The sequence below is a fragment of the Condylura cristata genome, unplaced genomic scaffold (genome assembly GCF_000260355.1).
Source record: "Condylura cristata isolate star-nosed mole 26May11 unplaced genomic scaffold, ConCri1.0 scaffold00004, whole genome shotgun sequence".
Classification (NCBI taxonomy): domain Eukaryota; kingdom Metazoa; phylum Chordata; class Mammalia; order Eulipotyphla; family Talpidae; genus Condylura; species Condylura cristata.
In genome coordinates, this window is record NW_004567105.1 from 15,497,668 (window position 1) to 15,517,148 (window position 19,481).

Genomic DNA, 19,481 nt, shown 5'->3' on the forward strand with positions numbered 1-19,481 from the left:
GCTGGCGCCGCGGAGCTCCACCTCCGCGCATGCGCAGAACCTCGCCCTCCTGACGCGCGTGCGTGAGAACCTTCTGTAGTCGGCTCCCTGCAGCTTGAGTGTTCGCTTCCCACCGGTGCGATTTGCGTGGTGCACCCGGGAGGCTGGTCCTGCGGGCAAGATGGAGTTAGTGCAGGTCCTAAAGCGCGGGCTGCAGCAGGTTACTGGCCATGGCGGTCTTGGCGGCTATCTTCGAGTTTTCTTCAGGTAAGCGTCCTTGATCTTGGCATCGGAGCTGGTCTTGGCGCTGGCCGGTTTCTTGGGAAGGGAACCGGGCTGGGTCGTCCTGGAGAGCTACAGTTCTTGTCAAGGACAACCGGCCTGGCGTGGCCCTGGCCGAGTTTTTTGACCCGGGGTCTTCCGAGACAGCACCAAAACCCACTTTGAAGACACAGCTGTGACCTGGAGGCAGGGCTTTGGGGCCGCATCCTTGTCTTACTTCTTGGAGAACAATCAAGATTGCGAAGCTCTGTGTGACCTTGGGAAAGTTTTCTTCTCCCCTTCACTCGCCTTCAGTTTCCTGTTTGGTACAGTAAAGCTTTGAACGAAATGATCATAATGGTCCCTATTAGTTCTGACTTTTCGTTGAACAGTGCAGGCAAATTGGAAGAGCTAGGAGACATTCGGACCATTTTAAGATGAAAATGTAGACTTCCTGATTTCCTGAAGGTTTCTGCCAACTCAGTGTCTTTTGGCCTGGGATAGTAGACAAGAGTTTTGTTATTTAGCGACATTGCTTATACATATTTGGCATGATTTAAGGATAACATTTGGGTCAGCTTAGCCGTTTCGGAAGGTGGTCTTCACGCTTTTTTTATGCTTGTGTTTTGAATAAAGGGCCATTTTAAAAAATGTCTTTTGGACTTTTACAGGACAAATGATGTGAGGGTTGGCACGCTGGTAGGCGAAGACAAATATGGAAACAAGTACTATGAAGACAACAAGCAGTTCTTTGGTGAGTACCTTTTTTTGGTATGAATAGTGAAGTAAAGATTTCATTTGACTGTTTTCTGCAATATACAGGTAGCTTTTACAGAGCACTTGTAAAAGATTGGAAAACTGAGACAAAAGAAAAAGATAATAGGAAAACAAAATTAATTGACAAAGGCGTGAAACAATATTCATCCTCATTTGTAATTACAAAATGCAGTTGGAAAGTTGCGGTTTTTTTCACTTATCCATTTTTGAAGTACTTGCCAATCTAACAAATCAACATCCCTGATGTAGAGAAGGACTATAGGATTGTATAGGTTAATGCAGTCTTTTTAGAGGACAATTGGTAGTATGTGTCAAAATTTACATTGCATATCATTTGCCTTAGTATTGCTACTGAGAGTTCATTATACAAATAATCTTGCACAACAGACATCTTTGACAGCGTTGTTTTAGTAGTATACTCAAAAATGCATACCTGAAATATATATATATAAAATGTTATAATTTAATGTTACTTCAATAAAAAATACACAAATAAGGTCACCATTAATGTTTATCAGTTGTGTAGTAATGAATTATATGGAGTCTTTTTTTTTTTGGTTTGTTGCTATTAAGAATGGCATCAGCCTCTAAATTTTATATAGATGGATGTCACAGACGTGTATAACATTGAAAAACTAACTCCAATAGCACAGTAATGATTGATAACCTCCCTCAAAAGGAAAAATACATGCTTTTTGTATGCACATTTAATTTTGGAAGGAAATACAAGAAATAGTACATTAGGTTATATACGATATCAACATTCTCACCTTTTATAACTCTGTGACTTATAAAACCTTTCCCTTAGTTTCTTTCATTTGAAATCTTCAAATTCCCCTGCCTTATTGGTTTATGTTTTCCTTTTGTTAATTATTTTCACTATCAAATTCTCTAACAGAAGAAGCAAATCCTGGCCTGGAATCTTTTTTTTTTTTTTTTTTTTAAGATGTATTTATTTATGGATACAGAACTGGGGTACAAGCCAGAGGTGCAAGGGCGGTGAGAGGATTCACCAGAAACAGAGTGGGGAGCAGAACAGGCCAACTGAGGAAGTACACTGCTGAGGGGGAGCAGCGAGCTGGTCAGGAGAGGTCTGCTCACAGTGTGGATCACCTCTGGGGCTGGGGATCAAGCTCATGCTGAAGCGTCTTTAGCTTCTTAGTGCTGTGCTTTAACCGGTTGCACCACCAGGGAGGGCCGAATCTTAATTTCTTTTAATAATATCATTTTTAAAATATCATTAAGTGTTAAACACTAATTATGTACCTATCTAAGAAAATTGCAAATGAAGATTATCTTTTGCTTTTTGGTTTAAATTTATTGTAGGGGTGAATTTAATACTCTATTGGCAGCTGGGGGCAATGAAGAAAGGGTAGAAGGAATTTACTTTTATTGTGTACTTATATGCCTGATACTGAATTAGGTATATGTGTGTGTTATTTAATTTTCATGACAACCTTAAGATGTAGGTGTAGTTACCTACTTAGATTTTTAAAAATTGAGACTTAAAAAGCAATTAAAAATCTTGCTTTAATCCACTACTAGTAAGTGACAAGGTCTTGATTTTAATCTATGTCTGCCCAAGTTACACACCAAATAGAAACAGCTTTGTAAATAGTTAGATTAAATCCCCAATTTTTCTATGTAACTTTATTAAATGATTAGTGTAGTTACACTGTTTTGATGACAGGAGCTATCATCATTTACAGTGCTTACTTTTATGTATTCCGCATTTCCAAAAAGATCTCTCATGGTCATTTTATATTTATATGGAAATATAATTCAAGTGTGATTGCTGTATATGCATTTATCTTGCCTGAGAAACAGGCAGGTGATGCATTTTCTGTCATGAATAGCCAGGAACACATTCCCTGCCTTCTGTGCTACCCTCTTGGTAGGAGAGCTAGGTGAGAAGCCAGGGTTCTCACTCTGGGGAAGGCCTGCTAGCTACCCACAGGGTGAGTCCCAGCCTGTGCACAGGAACTAGTGGCAGCCAGGTTGCTGATCAGAGCTCTAATATGCGTTGAGCTGTTAAATTCCTCTAATGGAAGAGCACATAAAGGTCTTATTAAAATCATTTTCTTTGATATTGCACATTTATGCTTTTTTAATTTAAGGTTTCTGTATTTCCCTACATCTTCCTAAATGTTTTTCTGTCTAGGCCGTCACCGTTGGGTTATATATACGACTGAAATGAATGGCAAAAACACATTCTGGGATGTGGATGGAAGCATGGTGCCCCCTGAATGGTAGGCCAAGTCAATATTTTATTTTATTTGGTGATATTGCTTTTGTTAAACAAATTTTTATTGAACATTTATTTATAAAGCTGGCAGTGGTATTCTGAAAACATCTCTTGTCCCAGGTACAATGACTATGTAATAATAAGTTACCCTAAAACTTAGAGCCTAAAATCAATTGTAAGTGTTCTCGTCATTTTTGAGGGTTAGGAGTTCAGACAAGAAAGCCAAAATGGCTTATCTCTGCTTCAGGATACCTGAGGCGTCAGGTAGGAGGCTCAAAGGCAAGACGCTAGAATTATATGAAGATTGATTTAGTCAGTGTGTGGTATTTAGTGCTGGCTCTCAGCTGGGAGCTGGGACTTTTGGGCTGGATTATTTTCACCTAATTTCAGATTCCTGAGGCAAATACTCTGGGAAGGCTCCAAGCGGAAGTCATATTGCTTTATTTGACTTATCCTTGGAAATCATCAGTTCCACATTCCATTGATCAAGACAGAAAACTGCCCAAATTCAACAGGAGAGGTCATAGACTCATCTTCATAGAAGAGTATCAACATCATATTTTATGCTAGGATTTGTCATGGTGTGGACATTTTGGCTCAAACCATCTAGGACTGTCTCTTGTAAAAGAAGAACCCCAGAATTCCTTAAATCTATAAAAACTATGATTTTGTAATGTACGTATTTTGAAGTGAAATTCTACATGCTCTTGAATGACTGAATTTTGTATAAAATGTTTCAAAACAAAGCTCAATTCATTTCATAAATTGCTGAAATGAAATACCTATTTCATAAATGTCCTGGCTGTAGAGTTAACTCTGAGGCTCCTTTCTGATTGGCCTAGTGTAGAATATTTCACCAAACCTAAAAATAAGTTATCTGACATTTTATTTTGGTTGAACTTGTTCATCACACGTTTTAGGCACTATTATTAGAATCTGGAATAATCTGAATATTCAGTTCCCTTCTAAGGACTCAATTAAAAACCTAGGCATGGAACACAAAGGAATGAAATACAGATATGAGAAAATAAGAAATCCTGAATGCTTTAGTAAACTGAAAAACACATTGTATCAAAGAGGGCTCTTATCAATTGTATTAGGTAAGAATTCAACCAAGGCTTTCTCTAGATAAGATTTTTCAAAAAAAAGTGGAAATATTTATTTCCTTGTGAGATCTCTTGTTTTTTAAATGTTAAGTTTTTAAATATTTGTAAACTTAAATATAACACTACCCAGTGGAACTTTCTGCAACGATGGAAAGCTGTATCTGTAATAGTGCTGTATCTACCAACACATGAGGCCCTGAGCACTTTGAAATGGGACTAAGGAGGCATTCTTTTTATTTTATTAAATACACTACTTGATTGGACAGATGTTTTTTTTGTAACTTTGTGTGAGGTAAACAAAACATAAGCTTGTAAGATTTCATCTACAACCAGTTTGCAACAACTGGTCTACTTTGACTCTTAACATGAGAAAGTAGCACTGATGCTACATTTGAGGCTGAATTTTGGGGAAATAGCAACCTGTGGTTCTGTTGAATTCTGAAGAGCTGTGATTGAGTGTCCCTTCTCCAAAGGGACATTCTGTGTGTCAGGGCACTAGATGAGACCATTGTCTCCAAGTGGACTGTTGGCTTCAGAAGTGAAGACCTTCTAGTTTTATTTGCGTGGTTGTTTTAGGGGTAGGTTGGTGGAGATATGGGGGCCTATGGACTGGCGTCTTGAGATTGACAAGTATCTTCTTCAAGCACTCATGCAGCATTGTGCCTGGGGTCTATAATTTGAGAGATGGTGTGGGAGTGAGAGCATAGATTACCTCTATCACTTGATCAGGAACTGATTTAAATAATGTGAGATGAAACACATTGAAAATAATAAAATAGCAAAAAATCTGAAAAGATAAAAGTATTATTATACATATAAAAGGACATGCAAGTCCTTTTATATGATCTAAGCTCACATGAAAAAGAAGTTGAAAGCTGTAGAGGATGGCATGCTTTGGTAGGTGCCTGAGGGCAAGTGAGGATGCAAAGCTGAAATTTCTTTGTGGAGTGGAGCCTCCTAAGGGCTGAATACCTTTGATGGCCCTTGTTTGTAAGGGAAACAAAGATACATGATGAGTCTTTGTGAAGAGAGGTAGTATTAGACAAGCTGAGCTGTTTTGTTTCTCAGATACCTTCCCTATTCCCCTTACTGTATAATTCACTGTAGAATTCTGATTTTGACCCAAGAATAACTTTGAAATTGGGTTGATTTATCTTTAATTAGTGAGCCAGGTATTCCGTTACATGCAATGATTAACTCATACAATTTGTCAACTTTATTTAAATAACTACTGCACACCTACCAAATGCCAAGAACTATTGTAGACTCTGGATTTACAACAATGACTATGACTAATTCTTGCTGAGGCAGAAAAACAAATGTGTGATGTATGTTAGCAATAAATAAGAAGGTAATATGAACTGGCACTTCTAAAGCAGCAGTCTCTAGGGCTTAAGGAAGGATTCTTTGAGAAAGTGACTTTAAGGAAGGCAAGCCAGGCAAGGTGGAAAGAGCTTTAGGCATCAGGAACCACAAGTCAAAAGCCCAGTGTACTTGAGATTTACTGCTTGTGTTCAAAGAATAGCAGTTCAGCCAGTTTGCCTAGAATGGGAAAGATGTTAAGACATGAGGTAGAAGAAATAGCTGGGGCCCAGATCATATAGGTCTTGTAAGCCTTGGCAAACAGTAACTTGGGAATTCTAAGTTTCTTTGAAAGGTATGGGAAGATAAAGTAGGATATAGCCTACTCTATAATTTTTTTAAATTGGGAGCAACCTCACACTTTCTGAAAAGTTAAAAGTTATTTGGATGATTTCAAAGAAATTGCCAAAATGATGTCATATCACCCCCGAGTAGCTCTACAAGCAAGGATGGTGCTACATTAACCATCAGAGTGAGGAAATGAGTGATGCATGTTTCCCAGCCAGTTTTCATGCCCTGTTCAAGTGTCATCACAGAAGTATTCCTTTACATAAGTATGCTAAACACATTTCATAGGGGTTTCAATTCTGTTTTTAATCTCTTTCACACTGAACTGGTTCCTGAACTTTTATTTTCATGACTGTAACACTTGACAATTACATGCCAGTGGTGTTGTGAAGGTCCTGCAGTTTGGGTTTGTCCAGTGTTTACTCATGACTGGGTTCAGGCTGTGCATCTTTGGTAGAAGTGCAACCTCAGCAATGTCATGTTCCTCTTCTTGCATTATATAAAGTGGTACCACAATTTTGATTTAGCTTGTTACGATTGAAAGACCAAACTGACACCATGACAGGCTTCAGAATGCTTCTGAACCAGCCAGGCCTAAGCTTCGGTTATCAACAAGGCGCCAAGGCCAAGTTTAACTGTAAATATCCTAATCTTGCTCATCCTATAGCAACAGCCAGTTAACAAGTAGGCAGTAACCAATACATATCAGGAAAACGCCAGATGTCCCAAGGTATGCGGGCTGCCAGATGTCCAAGGTATGTGGGCCCAGTAGTGAAAGCCACATCTTACATGATTAGATCAACCAGGTTAAGACAAGATTGTTCAACCAGGTTAAGACAAGATTGTTCAATGTCCACCAATCAATGTACTGCTGAGCAAAAACTCTGCTGGGCTTAAACTCCCCTCTTCTGTAATAAAAACCCTGCCTTCCCTGAGCTCGGGGCTCCCAACTTCAGCTGCTACGTCACTGCATGTTGGGAGCCCAGGCTCGAACTTGCAATAAAGACCCTCTTGTGCTTTGCATCGAAATCAGCTCCTTGGTGGTCTTTGGGAAACTCGAAACCTGGCACAATGATAACTTCTGTCACTGGATTACGATGTGCCTGCTGGGTTTCTCCATTCTAAAGACACTCATTTTGCCTTTACATGCTATTAATCTACATTTTGTGGGGAGTTACCTTAAGATTATCTGTCCCATCCTCATCATGCAAAGGGTAATCCCCAAGGAAAGGGGAGGTTCCAGGTTCCCTGCCACTCCCAAGGAGAGGTACAGCTGAACAGGGAGGAGAAACTAAAAAAGACAGGGAGGAGGAGGGAAGATTATCTCGAAGGAGACCTGGAGGAGGCACATGGAGCAGAGACATATGAAAAAGCTGCGCTTGCTTCTTGGCCTCAGACTTGTACCAGGAACTCAGGGGACTTGGAAGCTATTTGTAAGTGACAGACGTGGGCAAGAGACCCATGGGGAGGCTGACAACAGCAGCCTTTATCTTAATTTGTGTCTTGCATTTGCTCCTTTCCTTTCAGACTTGTCTGGCCCCTTCTGCCCCCTTTTCTATGAGTCCCCACCAGAAGGTATCTTAGACTTGTGGCAAATTTTTGGTTGTCAGTGGTCCTGCTCTGGGCCAACCCTGTTTGGCTGGGCATTTTTCCACAAGGGGATGGGTAACTTCAGGTGCTTGATTTGGGAACTGTGTATTTTTTCTCTTCTTTCTATTGCACACTAATTAAAGTTATTTTCCATTAATAACATACACTAGGCCTTATACACTAGGGTATGTTTTGTCTTGATGCAGTGGTTGGCAGAACCCATTTAGAGTAGGGAGATTTGGGGGGTCCCAGGGTGCCCCTTCTTCAGCCCTGTAACAATGAGACTTTCAATCCACTCACTTATATATGTGTGTGTATATATCAATATCAGTTCCTATTTTAGTCAGTGGGTTGTAATCCATTACTATAATTGGTTCTTGTATTGCTCAAATTGAACTCAATTTGACTAATAGTAACCAATTCCAGATGTCTTTGGGGCCCTTTCAAAATGTCCCCATCATTCTGGAAGCACATTCTTGCTTCTCTGATAGATATTCTGGGCTCATCATTTATTTTCCCTGTCTTCCTCATGAAAACAACCATTAGTCTGAGAAGCCCTGTGTGTTTGTTCTGTTTTCTTGCTTGCTACTTTTTAGTGACGAATGATATTTAGAAACTAAAATCTGGATGGAAGGCACATGCATTTTTGGTGTATTGGTGCACTCAGGCCTTCTTAGTGAACGTGCTAGAGAATATATGGAGAGAGTGCACATGTGTATTCATTGCTGTATCTTTATCATTTTCATCTGTATATATTGAAAACCATGAATCCTCAGCAGTACCATAGATTCCATTCAACACCACACTTTATGTTTAGATTTTCCCCTTTTCCATATTTATGTTCTTCCTGAATATAGTTACTTTTATGATCAGTTCTTCTGTTTGTGTTAAGGTTCTACTGCTGCTTATCCCTTCCCCATTAGACTCTCTCCTTAGCTCACTTTGTCTCCAATACCACATACCAGGTTGCCACCCACCTCTGACCCTCTGACACTCCAGACTACCTCAGTGTTCCTTCTCACACCTCATTGTCAAGCACAGAGGTCTGCTTTGGTTGGCCTTAGCTAATGCTTTGGGATTCTGGTTCACATTTTTTCAGTATCTCTATGTTGTTGTGAAGAATAGCGGAAGGGGACAGTGTGGAAACAAGCTCACCACTCTGGAAACTATCATCTGTAGATGTTCGGGCAGATGATAAAGACTGGACTTGGGTGCTAGTGACACAGTTTATGAGATTTGGGATTGTATCAATCAGCTGTACATGTGTAAGAGATTATCTCAAATTTAGTATAAAACAGAACCATTATATTATCTCAGTTTCTGTGGGTAATGCAACTCAGCTGGCTACATCTAGCTTAGGGATGTTCGAGGGACTTACCAGGTACTGTCTGTAACAATGGGCATGTCAAAGTGTGACTTGGAAGGACCATGCCAGAGTCATCCACCTGGCTACCAACCCCAAGCACTTTCCTCTGGGCCTCTTCACCTCATGAGATAGAAAATGGCTGAGCAAATGATCTGGGAGTGAGCAAAAGAGAATATCTGAGGTGAACGTCAGCCTTTTTAAACCTATTCTCAGATGTGACATCTCACATTTCCGCCATATTCTATGAATTAGAAACAAGTCAATCAATCTACCCCCTTCAGTAGTCAGTAACTAACCTCACTCAGGGATGCTTGAGTAATCATGGAGATCATCTTAGAAGCTGCCTACTCCAGGGCTATATTTTAAAGTAATATGGAGTCAACAGGATTTGCTCATGGGTTAAATGTTTAGAGAGACAGGACCTCATGATGACATCAAGGTTTTTGGTCTAAACAACTAGTGGTTCCTTTACTGAGATGAGAGACAGGATAAGAGGAGGAAACAGAATTGGAAGAGGTGATCAAGACTTGTACTTAGTCCTTGTTAAATTTGAGGTTCCTGTTAGACGATCAAGTGGGTGTGGCAGGTTGACGGTGGAAAACTAGCCTTCTGGTCAGGATAAAGGGTGGTGCTGGAGATAGAACTTCAGCATGATTTTACCTAGTATAGTATACAATTTAACTTCATAAATTATGGGTAAAAGGGTTAGGAGACACCAGATTAGATTGCCTCAGCTATGTTGCTAGATAGAAGAACCCTTGCTTGGTGAACTGCATCTGGATTGAGAGGAATGATAAACGCCTCATGAGTTAGTTAGCTTTGCTTGGGCCTCCCTGAGTGTTGCTGCTCTTATGCCCTGTGCTCCTTGTGAGCCTGGGACTCCTGAAGGTATGCCTGTGGAGTTGTTGTTGGAGATGTTAGCTTTTGTGGAACAAGAAGCTTTCAAGTAGGGCTGCTCCTACTCCTGCCTGTTGTGGCTCTCGTCCGCCTTGTACCTGGCTTTGTTACCTAGGAAGTCAGAGAAAACATGCTGGATGCCTGCATGACTGCTGCAAAGGCTTCCGGCAAGAGGAACCGTGCTGCAGCTGAGTTGGCTCGTGTCTCCTGCCCATTGCCCTCCGAGCATGTGACGTTTGATAGTCTCCAGGTCTGTTCAGGGACTGCTTCCCTCAACTAGAGAAGGGTGTCCCTTCAGAAGCGTCAGTGGTTTTGATTGAATCAAGGGATATCTTTGGTGGACTTCTGTAAGTATATGTTCTTTCTTGTGGGAAAATGAGAAATCTTGTGAGAAAATGACTTCACTGTATTTGTCTTGCTGAAGGTCTTCATTTCTTTAAATCTCTCAGCAGCCAGTAAGGCTGCTAGCTCTACCAGTAGGTAAACAAAAGGTGTAAGTGCTGGTGAGAATGTTTGGAGTAGGTAATGGAGCTCCAGAAGCCTTAAATAAAACATACTGCCTAGCACCTAGCACTCTACTCGGCTTACAAACAGTCCATTCACTCATTCAACAGCTCCTTATTGAACGCCTCACTCTCGGTGAGGCACTGCTGGATGTGTACATTCCCATGATAAACAAAAGGTATGCTCCTTGCTTTCTTGAAATTTATAGTCATTTAATACTATAACTTATCTTTCTTTGCTGCAATTTTCTTATAGTTTTATTCTCTTATAGGATCAGAAATAAGATTTTAATTTTTTTCAGGAATTTATTAATTGAACTTGATTGAATTATGTGCAATATACCAGTCAATCACCAAAGAAACTATAAAGGTTGTTTTACAACATTTTTGATTGCTCTATTTTATCTTTGTTTCAAGTTAGCTAATTGCTACCATCTGCTAATAATATACAGTAACACAGAAGTTTTATTTTCGATGTTGTGGTAGTTAACTTTTGTATAGAATTAGTGGCAGATAAATCAATCAGTATCTGCATGAAATTTGACCAGATAAAATGTTGCTAGTCAAAGATTGACAGTTGGGGGTCATTTTATGCATAACAATATAAAATTAGCGTTTTTACTTACATCAGAAGAAGCAAAGCTGCTTTTTACTCCTTTGACTCAAGCTTTTAAAAAAAAAACCTTGCCTAGATTTTTCTCTACTGTGTATATACTTTTTTCCCACTTGGTGGCACCTTTTGTTCATTTCTTAGTGTAGCACGCTAATCTCTACTCATGCATTGATCTTTTTTCTCAACTAATTTACAAATATTCTTTTTTTTTAAAGATTTATTCATATGGGACTGGGGTACAGGCTAGAGATGCTGAGGGTGAGAGGATTCACCAGAGACAGAGCGGGGAGCAGAACAGGCAGATCGATGAAGTACACTACTGAGGGGAGCAGCGGGCAGGTCAGGAGAGGTCTGCCACGCCATGTGGACACCTCCGGGGCAGGCGGGAATCGAACTCATGCGGAAGTGGCTTTAGCTTCTTAGTGCTGTGCTTTAACCCACTGCGCCACCAGGGAGGGTCACAAATACATTCTTTTTAAAATAACATGTTAAAAAGTTTCTTCTTTAAAAATAATAATTTTATCATTGAAGATTTTTCCAGGGTCATAATGAAAATGGCAAATGGCTTTGCCCTCTTATTATTTCCTTTAAAACACTTAACATCGTCATAGTCAGCTTTTTTTTCACTTAGCAAAGATGTCCCAGGAGACTTTGTAGAGTATGATGGCAGGTGGTGGGGGGATTACCTTGGTGATAGCTTAGAATCCAGTGTGATTCATTGGTTTAAGCTTGAGAGGTTAGATAGGTGGTGGCACTGTTCATTGATATGGGAAGACTGGGTGAAGTGTAAAGAGAGAGCTGTGTGTGTTTATGTGTGTGAGCTTAGAGTTAGAAGCATCTCTTTTGGATGTAGTAACTTTGAGATAGCAGTCGAGATCCAAGAGAAGCACTGTCATGTATTTGTGAGTCTGGAACTTAACACAGAGGTAAGAAGAAGAATAAATAAATAGCAAAGTAGGAGGACTAAAAGAGAAATTATCAACAAATGTGGGAAGACTCCCAGTGCTGACTATTATTCAGTAACATTTGGACAGAGGCATCCCTGTTGATTTGACAATATGAGCTTCTTTGAATCAAATGGAATTTGTTCTTTAAAAAAATGTGGAGAGATCAGAAGAGGATCTAGCAGGGGTGGGGATAATTCATATAGCCTTTTAAGAGACAGCCACAGTTAACATTTGGCATAATTGCATTAATTCTTTTAAATAGCTTTTGTGTAATTCTGTTCATGATGACAGTTTTATGTTGTTTTTTTTCTCAGTATTATAAGCTGCTTTCCAAGTTATAAAATAATCAATGCAGTCATCACTATATATATTTTGCAGGCTATAAAGCTATACAATTGTTACAAAAAACAGGAAATCCAGAGAGATGTCAGGTAGAACAAAATGAACCAATTCCTTGGCCCAGAAACAAGCATTATTAATATTTCATTCACTGATTTAATAAATATTTGAGCCTATCTTTCAGATAGAAAAAGAATGGTTTTAGGGAACCACAATGTGAAGAGATTATTTATTGATCATGCCTTATTTAGAACAAATAACAACTGATACATTGTGTGTGTGCATGCCTCCAGCTATGCACATAAATAGTTATTGATTATATGCATATTTTATTTGCGTTCCCATTATCTTCATTCAGTACATCTTAAACATTTCCCAATTGCACTAAATAAATTCTACTTGCTAGTTTGAGTTTTTTAGTTTCTTAAGGGCTTTATTTGTATAGAGGGCTTAATGGAAGTTTGGGTTTAAAGTTAATATTCTGTTTATTGCAGCTGCAATTTGTGTGTGTGTGTGAACTGGGGTGTAGGCCAGAGGTATGAGCAGTGGTTAGAGTATTCACAAGAGACAGAGTGGGGAACGAAACAGGTGGACTTACTGACACATGCTGCTGAGGGGAGCAGAGGGCTAGAGACAGGAGAGGTGTGCTGGCCCTGTATGGGTCAGCTCACTGGCTGGGGCTCAAATTCAGGTCACAGTGGTGATAGCCCAGACTTAATCCCTAAACCAGCAGGAGGCCCAGCAGCTGCAATTTTTAAAAGCTAGATATGTTAAGCCTTGGGGTTCATTTGTAAATAGGATAACAAGATTAGTAAATTGAATTTTTTTGCATAAAAATAGAGAACCATAAATTTCTCTTGTTCTGTGATGAACTCTAGTGGAAAGGATTAAATTCTCCTAAAACAGTTATCTCCATTTGCAAGTTTTATTAATTATATCACTTTAAGCATTTTTAGGTGATGTTTATAAATCTAAATTATTAGATTTCTACTTAGCATCTCTAAGAGTGCAATGTAAGTAGAGAAACAGTCCTATCAAGTGAAATGTTCCAAAGCACTAAAATGACTCACTCAAGCCAGAAAGTGTGTCATCCTCACAACTGTTCTTTCTCTAATACCCTGTCCAGCAGAGGGTTCTTTCTGCTTTATGAGCATGCACACATCTGATCACTATAATGTTACCCTAATCCAAACTACAGGCATCCCTTATCTGGACTTCTGTAACTGCTTCCCAACTGTCTGGTGCAGTAACTAGCAGCACAGTAGAATTTCCACATATTAAGTGATCAAAATGATTATTTTCTTTGTCACAATTCTTTGCCACATCTCTTTTATTTTTTAAATCTTATTATTTTAGTGAGGTAATGTTGGTATACAACACTTATGATTCAAAAGTTTATGACCTCTTTAGATGTATGTCACCACACACACCCACCATGAAGGCACTGTAATCTGGAAGCATTATTTTAAAGTGTGAATCAAGTCACATAAGTCTCTTAGAATTATCCATTGACTTCTCATAGTAAAAATTAAAATCCCACCCTCAACAACATACGGTCAGCAGAGCCTTAGAGATCATCTCGGCCTTGCCAGCCCCTCATCACAGTGCTTCTGAGTCTTGAGTCAGGCACATTCACCTTGTTTTGTCCTGGACAGTGAGCTCACTGCCGCCTCAACACCCTGCAGTAGCTGTTTTCCCAGATGAGGCCGGCTTTCCCCTTTCGGTTTATTCACGTGTCTGCTGCAGTGGCTCCTCAAACTCCCCAGCCAGAAACGGCCCTGATCTCGCCCACTCTGTCCCTTTTCCCTGCCCCAGTTTTCCCTTGGTAGCACTTACCTCCCCCCTCCTCTGCTGTGTTTTATTAAATATATTTCAACCTGTTATTTCCCCAAACCAGCATGATTCTTGTTGAGAAGAACTTTGTTCACTGTAGCTAGTGCCTAACATAGCCTAGGACATAGTAGTTACTCAATAAATACCTGTTTAATGAATGTCGGTAAACTTTTACTTCAAACGGCTGTTATTTTGCTTCTTTAGATGCAACCTAAAATATTAAGTATTTTATAATATGAAAATTGTATGTCTGTCACTACTTTCGTAGTTTTTGTATGAATTTGAAGCTAGGTTTATTCTGAATTCTGTTCTAACTTCAACCTGTCCTTTTTAATTATTTGTTAGAGTTTTAAAAAATATTCCCCTAACTAAATTGCTACCTGTCAATGGCAGAGAATACTGTCTTCTTTCTTTTGGTGTGTTTGCTTTTTCAGGCAAAGGTAGCTGTTGTATAAAATACCCTTCGGTTCCCCAGCCCCCTGTGCATTCTTTCTTTTTGAATTATATTGTTTTTTTTTTTAATTTAAGTATCTGTGAATTGAATTGAGTGCTACCTAGTACAATAGGTTGCAAGATACTTTACAAAAAAGATTCCAGTGTTTACGTTATTTTTTGCTCTAGAGAATCAGAAGTCAGAGACTTAAAAATACTACAAAACTGCATGTTTTGAATGGTACATTATAACCTTGTTCTATTAAAGTCTATTATATGCATAACATTTTGTTTTGATTTTTTAAATTCAACTTTTGTTTAACATGTTTCATTTACTATTGTTCTTAATCCCAGAATAACTCCTTATAGTGCCCAGATGGCAGTGCTTAGAACATGATCATGGGTAGAGAGAGTCATTTGTAGAAATTCTGAAGTTTTTACATTAAAATGCCAGCTTGGCGCTCTTCTATATCACTTTAGTGAATGGCATTGTATTGTGGAATTGACACAGAAAAAAATTCTGTTAAGCTAGACTGCAAGAAACTATCTGCCCCTAAAACATTTGATTACTTTAGAGAGAGTGAATTATTTTTTAATGGTGGCTTACATGTGGTGACGTGGGGCTAGAAGTAGAAATTACATATCTGTAATTTCAAAGCAGATGAAAGATGCTGGGCAGGATTTTAAACATCATCTCTAGCTAGTTTGAATTAGAAGTAAGATTTTTATTTTTAACAGCTTTTTTTTTATGTTTTAGATATCTATTAATATAAATCCCAACATAATATACCAACTTGAACTCATGCACATAGAAGGGAATATTTCCTGGCTAAGTGGGAAATTGTTTGGGTGGCTTTGGAAGACATCACTTTCAGCAGCTTTATGGTGAAATATTTCCCTTAGGAGTCTGGACCGTCTTCAATCAGCTGTCATCTATGAATACAACTTGTATTGCTCATTGGACCTAGTCTGTTCCTGGGTTCTGGTTACTTTCTGTCCCAGTTGGCACCTGAATTGAGTGAAACCAGACACATGACACACAGCGCTGCCCCTGTTCCTTGGGCTCCCGTCTCTACAAAGCGGGTCAGGCTTAGGCTCCTTGGCTTGGCTGAGGAGCTGACAGCATGGTTGCAGGAGAGGACTTGGGCAGGGAGGAGAAAGCAGACAGGCAAGCCCAAGGAGGAGGTCTCTGCCAGCTTTCTTTTATAAGGTAGTACATGTTCATTGTGAAAACTTAAGGGAATGAAGTAATCCATTACCCTACCACAGAGACAAACCAGTGTTAACATTTTGTTAACAAACAAAATGCCTTTTTGTTTTTAAGCAAGTGGGCTTTTTGAAAGGGCATCCTGGGTTTGAATCTTACTTCCAACAACCTGGGCAAATTATTTAAACTCTTGGTGCCCCATTTAAATGTTGATAAATAAATTAACCAGCTTTTAAAATAGCAAATAATGAGCATTTTCACAAGTCATAACATCTACTCCATAATGTGATTTTTTTTTTTTTAAAGATTTATTTATTTATGCATACAGAACTGGGGTACAGGCCAGAGATGTGGAGGGTGAGAGGCTTCACCAGAGACAGAGTGGGGAACAGAACAGGCAGATCAACGAAGTACACTGCTGAGGGGAGCAGCAGGCGGGTCAGGAGAGGTCTGCCACACCATGTGGTCACCTCCGGGACAGGCGGGAATCGAACTCATGCGGAAGCAGCTTTAGATTCTCAGTGCTGTGCTTTAACCCGCTGCGCCACCAGGGAGGGCCCATAACGTGATTTTTAAGGATGATTTATTTAGTCTTCTGTCATTTGGATATGCTGTGAATTACTTAAACATTCTCTTTTGTTATTAGTTTTGTTCTTTCCAAGCTTTTTACTAATAGAAATAAATCTATAGTCAATCCCTTGTACATAATCATTTGCCCATACACCTTCCTTCCTATTCTTTGACACACTTTTTCCTCTTAAGCAAATGAAAACACGAGAGACCTCTTATGAGATCTATTTCTATTTGAATTTAGTTGTAATTCTGATTTAATATCTTTTTTTCCATTTATTTTGACAAACCTTCAATATTTGAGTACTGTATTTTTCCCCAAAAAAGTATGATTTTATTATTTTTTCTTAAGTATTTATAATTTCTTGCCCCTGTCAGTCTCCTTATTTATCATCAAGTTTAAGAAACTTTATATATTGTTTAAAATAATAACTGATTGAAGTTTATATTTATAGCCAGCTATAAATATTAGCCAACTGTAGTTGGTTTATAGCCAGCTACACAGTTTTCTAGGCAGTGCTGTGTTAGTCCATTGACATCTTTAATTAAGTAAAATAAAAGTAACTGAGCTGGAAGTTAGTTTTGTGAGAACTCTCTAATATGGAAATCTAGATAGTATGGTTCTTTAGCTTTTACTAAATAACAGAAGGGTTATATTAGCCTAGATCAGTATAAACATATTCCTGTTTTCCTAATAGTTCTTGGTATTGCCATAATGAGAATAAAGTGTACTTGACTCTTGTTGGTAACCTTGCTAAATAAATATTTTCTTTTTTCCTTTTTCTTGAGCATTTACTATTTCACCATTACTGTCTCTTCATATCCTCACCTAAGTATCTGAAAAGGCATACGTAAGTTCTGGAGTGTGGTTCCTTAAGTAGCATTTTAAACTTTAGTAGCTTTTTTTTTTTTAAAGATTTGTTTTTTGTTTATTTGTGCATACAGAACTGGGATATAGGCCAGAGGCTCAGGGGTGGTGAGAGGCTTCACCAGAGACAGAGTGGGGAACAGAACAGGCAGATCCACAAAGTACACTGCTGAGGGGAGCAGCGGGCGGGTCAGGAGAGCTCTGCCATGCCATGTGGGTCACCTCCGGGGCAGGCAGGAATCGAACTCATGCACAAGCGGCTTTAGATTCTCAGTGTTGTGCTTTAACCCACTGCGCCACCAGGGAGGGCCAACGTTAGTAGCTTTTACAGCTCTTATTTGAATAAATTTTTCTTTAGTTACTTAAGCTGATTCAATAGGCAAAACTTAAATATTTCTGCTGTGCATTAAACCTTATGTAAAGTTCCTTGATATGGAACAGTCTTAGTTTTTGATAACAGAGCCCTCTTTAGTGTGGCTAGTAGAGTCTGTCTGGCCACCAGCCTCTCATAGGTTTCAGAGCTCATCTTAATACTTGTGGTTTTTTGGCCCAGATCACATTGCCAACCCCAGTTTCCTTTGGAGGATGTGAGAGAGACACCAGCCCAATATGTACAGACGTCTTCATTGTGTTAGCTGATCATAATACAGTCATTCTTAGATACAAATGCAGCAACAGTAATAATACTTTATTTATTGGTTTAAACCAGTTATCTAGCTGTATCTATTAGTTACTGCTAGCAAATTAAACTCACACAGCATAATACATTTTTCTCATTAGCTTTAGTCCTATTTTACAGTTATGTACACTTGCCCTTTTTCTTGGAGCAAGGCAATTGATTTTTTTCCCCTCTCATTTCCCATCCTCTTCGGTTATCTCTGTCTTGTGAACTTTGAGTCTTGGAGTATTTTGAGGAAGCTTGGCTTCCTGCTCTATTCCACTTTTATCTTTCAGACTTTGATTCTGCTTTTTTCTGTCATTCACGACAACATCACCTGTCTCTTCCCTTCTTACTCTGTATGCCCAGCTCCTTCAGACCAGATTTCTGCCACCTTCTAGCATGTATCCATTGAAATTAAATTACTAACGACATAAAACTGAAATACCTGTCAACTTTGGGCTGTGATTTAGTATTTTTCACATAGCTAATTGTGTGTTCTCCAAAGTTTTAGACTGAAGCTTGAATTTAAGATGCCTGCAGAGACTCTCTTTGTAGCAGGACTGGGTTTAAACTAGAGCTTCATGAGCCAGAGCCAGAACAAGTAGAGCATACTAAAAATCCAGAATCAGGCTCTAGCATCTAATAGTAACACTATTTCATCAATTCTAAAATATACTCTTACATCTAAAATTAGAATGATTATTATCAACAGTGTCATAGTTTGATTGGCATTTTTTCTTTCTTAGAGATACATACAGCAGTGGCATATCTTAAAGTTGATGGTGTCCTAGATTTGATGAAATATAGTACTAATAATAGCATTAGCTGTCATCTGTTGAATAGCTAGTATTTGCAGCAATTTCCGTGGGTGCTTTATATGCATTATTTTATTTAATCCTTTAGCACCCTTAGGAAGTAGATTTAAAAACTGAGGCATAGAAAAGTCCAGCTAATAAATTATGGAGCTGAGATTAGTGTTCAAGCAATAAAATAACTCCAGAGCTGCCCTCACCACCCTTCTCCTACAATTCTGTACTTCCTCTCCATAATGGTGTTTTTTTTTTTAATCTCCCTTTTAAGGCACCGTTGGCTTCACTGTATGACTGATGATCCTCCAACAACAAAACCACCTACTCCTCGTAAATTCATCTGGACAAACCATAAATTCAACGTGAGTGGCACTCCACAACAATATGTACCTTATTCAACTACTAGAAAGAAGATTCATGAGTGGGTCCCACCTTCAACACCTTACAAATAAAGGCAGAAACAATATGAACATGTAAAATATGGGACTTTTCATGTAACTGCACTTTTACTGATTATTAAGTCAATTAAAATTGTTGATTATGCAGTGTGACCTGTGCATTTTTACCTTTACCTTATCATTCATCCACTGTGGACTCCTAAAAACAGAGCAGTTGAAGTCACCTCTGTTGGAGGGCTGCCTGGTTTACAGTTACCCTTGCCCCAGCGGTGGTGTCTGCTTTGCCCTCTGCCTCACTATCACAGCTGGATGATAGGGAAGACCTCAGTCTGAGTTAAGCAGGTTTTCTTATGGGCATTTGAAACTTGGAGTTTCAGAAGCTAAGAGTAATCAGAACTGGGTGGCTTTTGTGGTAGCTCTGTTGGAAGGT

General features: G+C 39.0%; 1 protein-coding gene across 1 annotated transcript; it reads left to right on the forward strand.

The window, feature by feature from the left end:
- The first annotated feature begins 76 nt into the window (after positions 1–76).
- NDUFA12 (NADH dehydrogenase (ubiquinone) 1 alpha subcomplex, 12) lies at positions 77–19,204 on the forward strand. The gene is made up of 4 exons (XM_004675807.2): positions 77–246; positions 912–994; positions 3,179–3,266; positions 18,925–19,204. Exons 1-4 carry the CDS (start codon positions 161–163, stop codon positions 19,103–19,105), a joined length of 438 nt encoding a protein of 145 aa, XP_004675864.1. The 5' UTR covers positions 77–160; the 3' UTR covers positions 19,106–19,204.
- The last annotated feature ends 277 nt before the right edge of the window (positions 19,205–19,481 follow it).

What these genes read in the sequence shown, in the direction of transcription:
- NDUFA12 (XM_004675807.2), top strand. Translation starts at nt 161, where the DNA reads ATGGAGTTAGTGCAGGTCCTAAAGCGCGGGCTGCAGCAGGTTACTGGC. An exon ending in AGACAACAAGCAGTTCTTTG is followed by an intron (nt 995 to 3,178) that starts GTGAGTACCTTT and finishes TTTTCTGTCTAG; the next exon opens with GCCGTCACCGTTGGGTTATA. An exon ending in AGCATGGTGCCCCCTGAATG is followed by an intron (nt 3,267 to 18,924) that starts GTAGGCCAAGTC and finishes CTCCCTTTTAAG; the next exon opens with GCACCGTTGGCTTCACTGTA.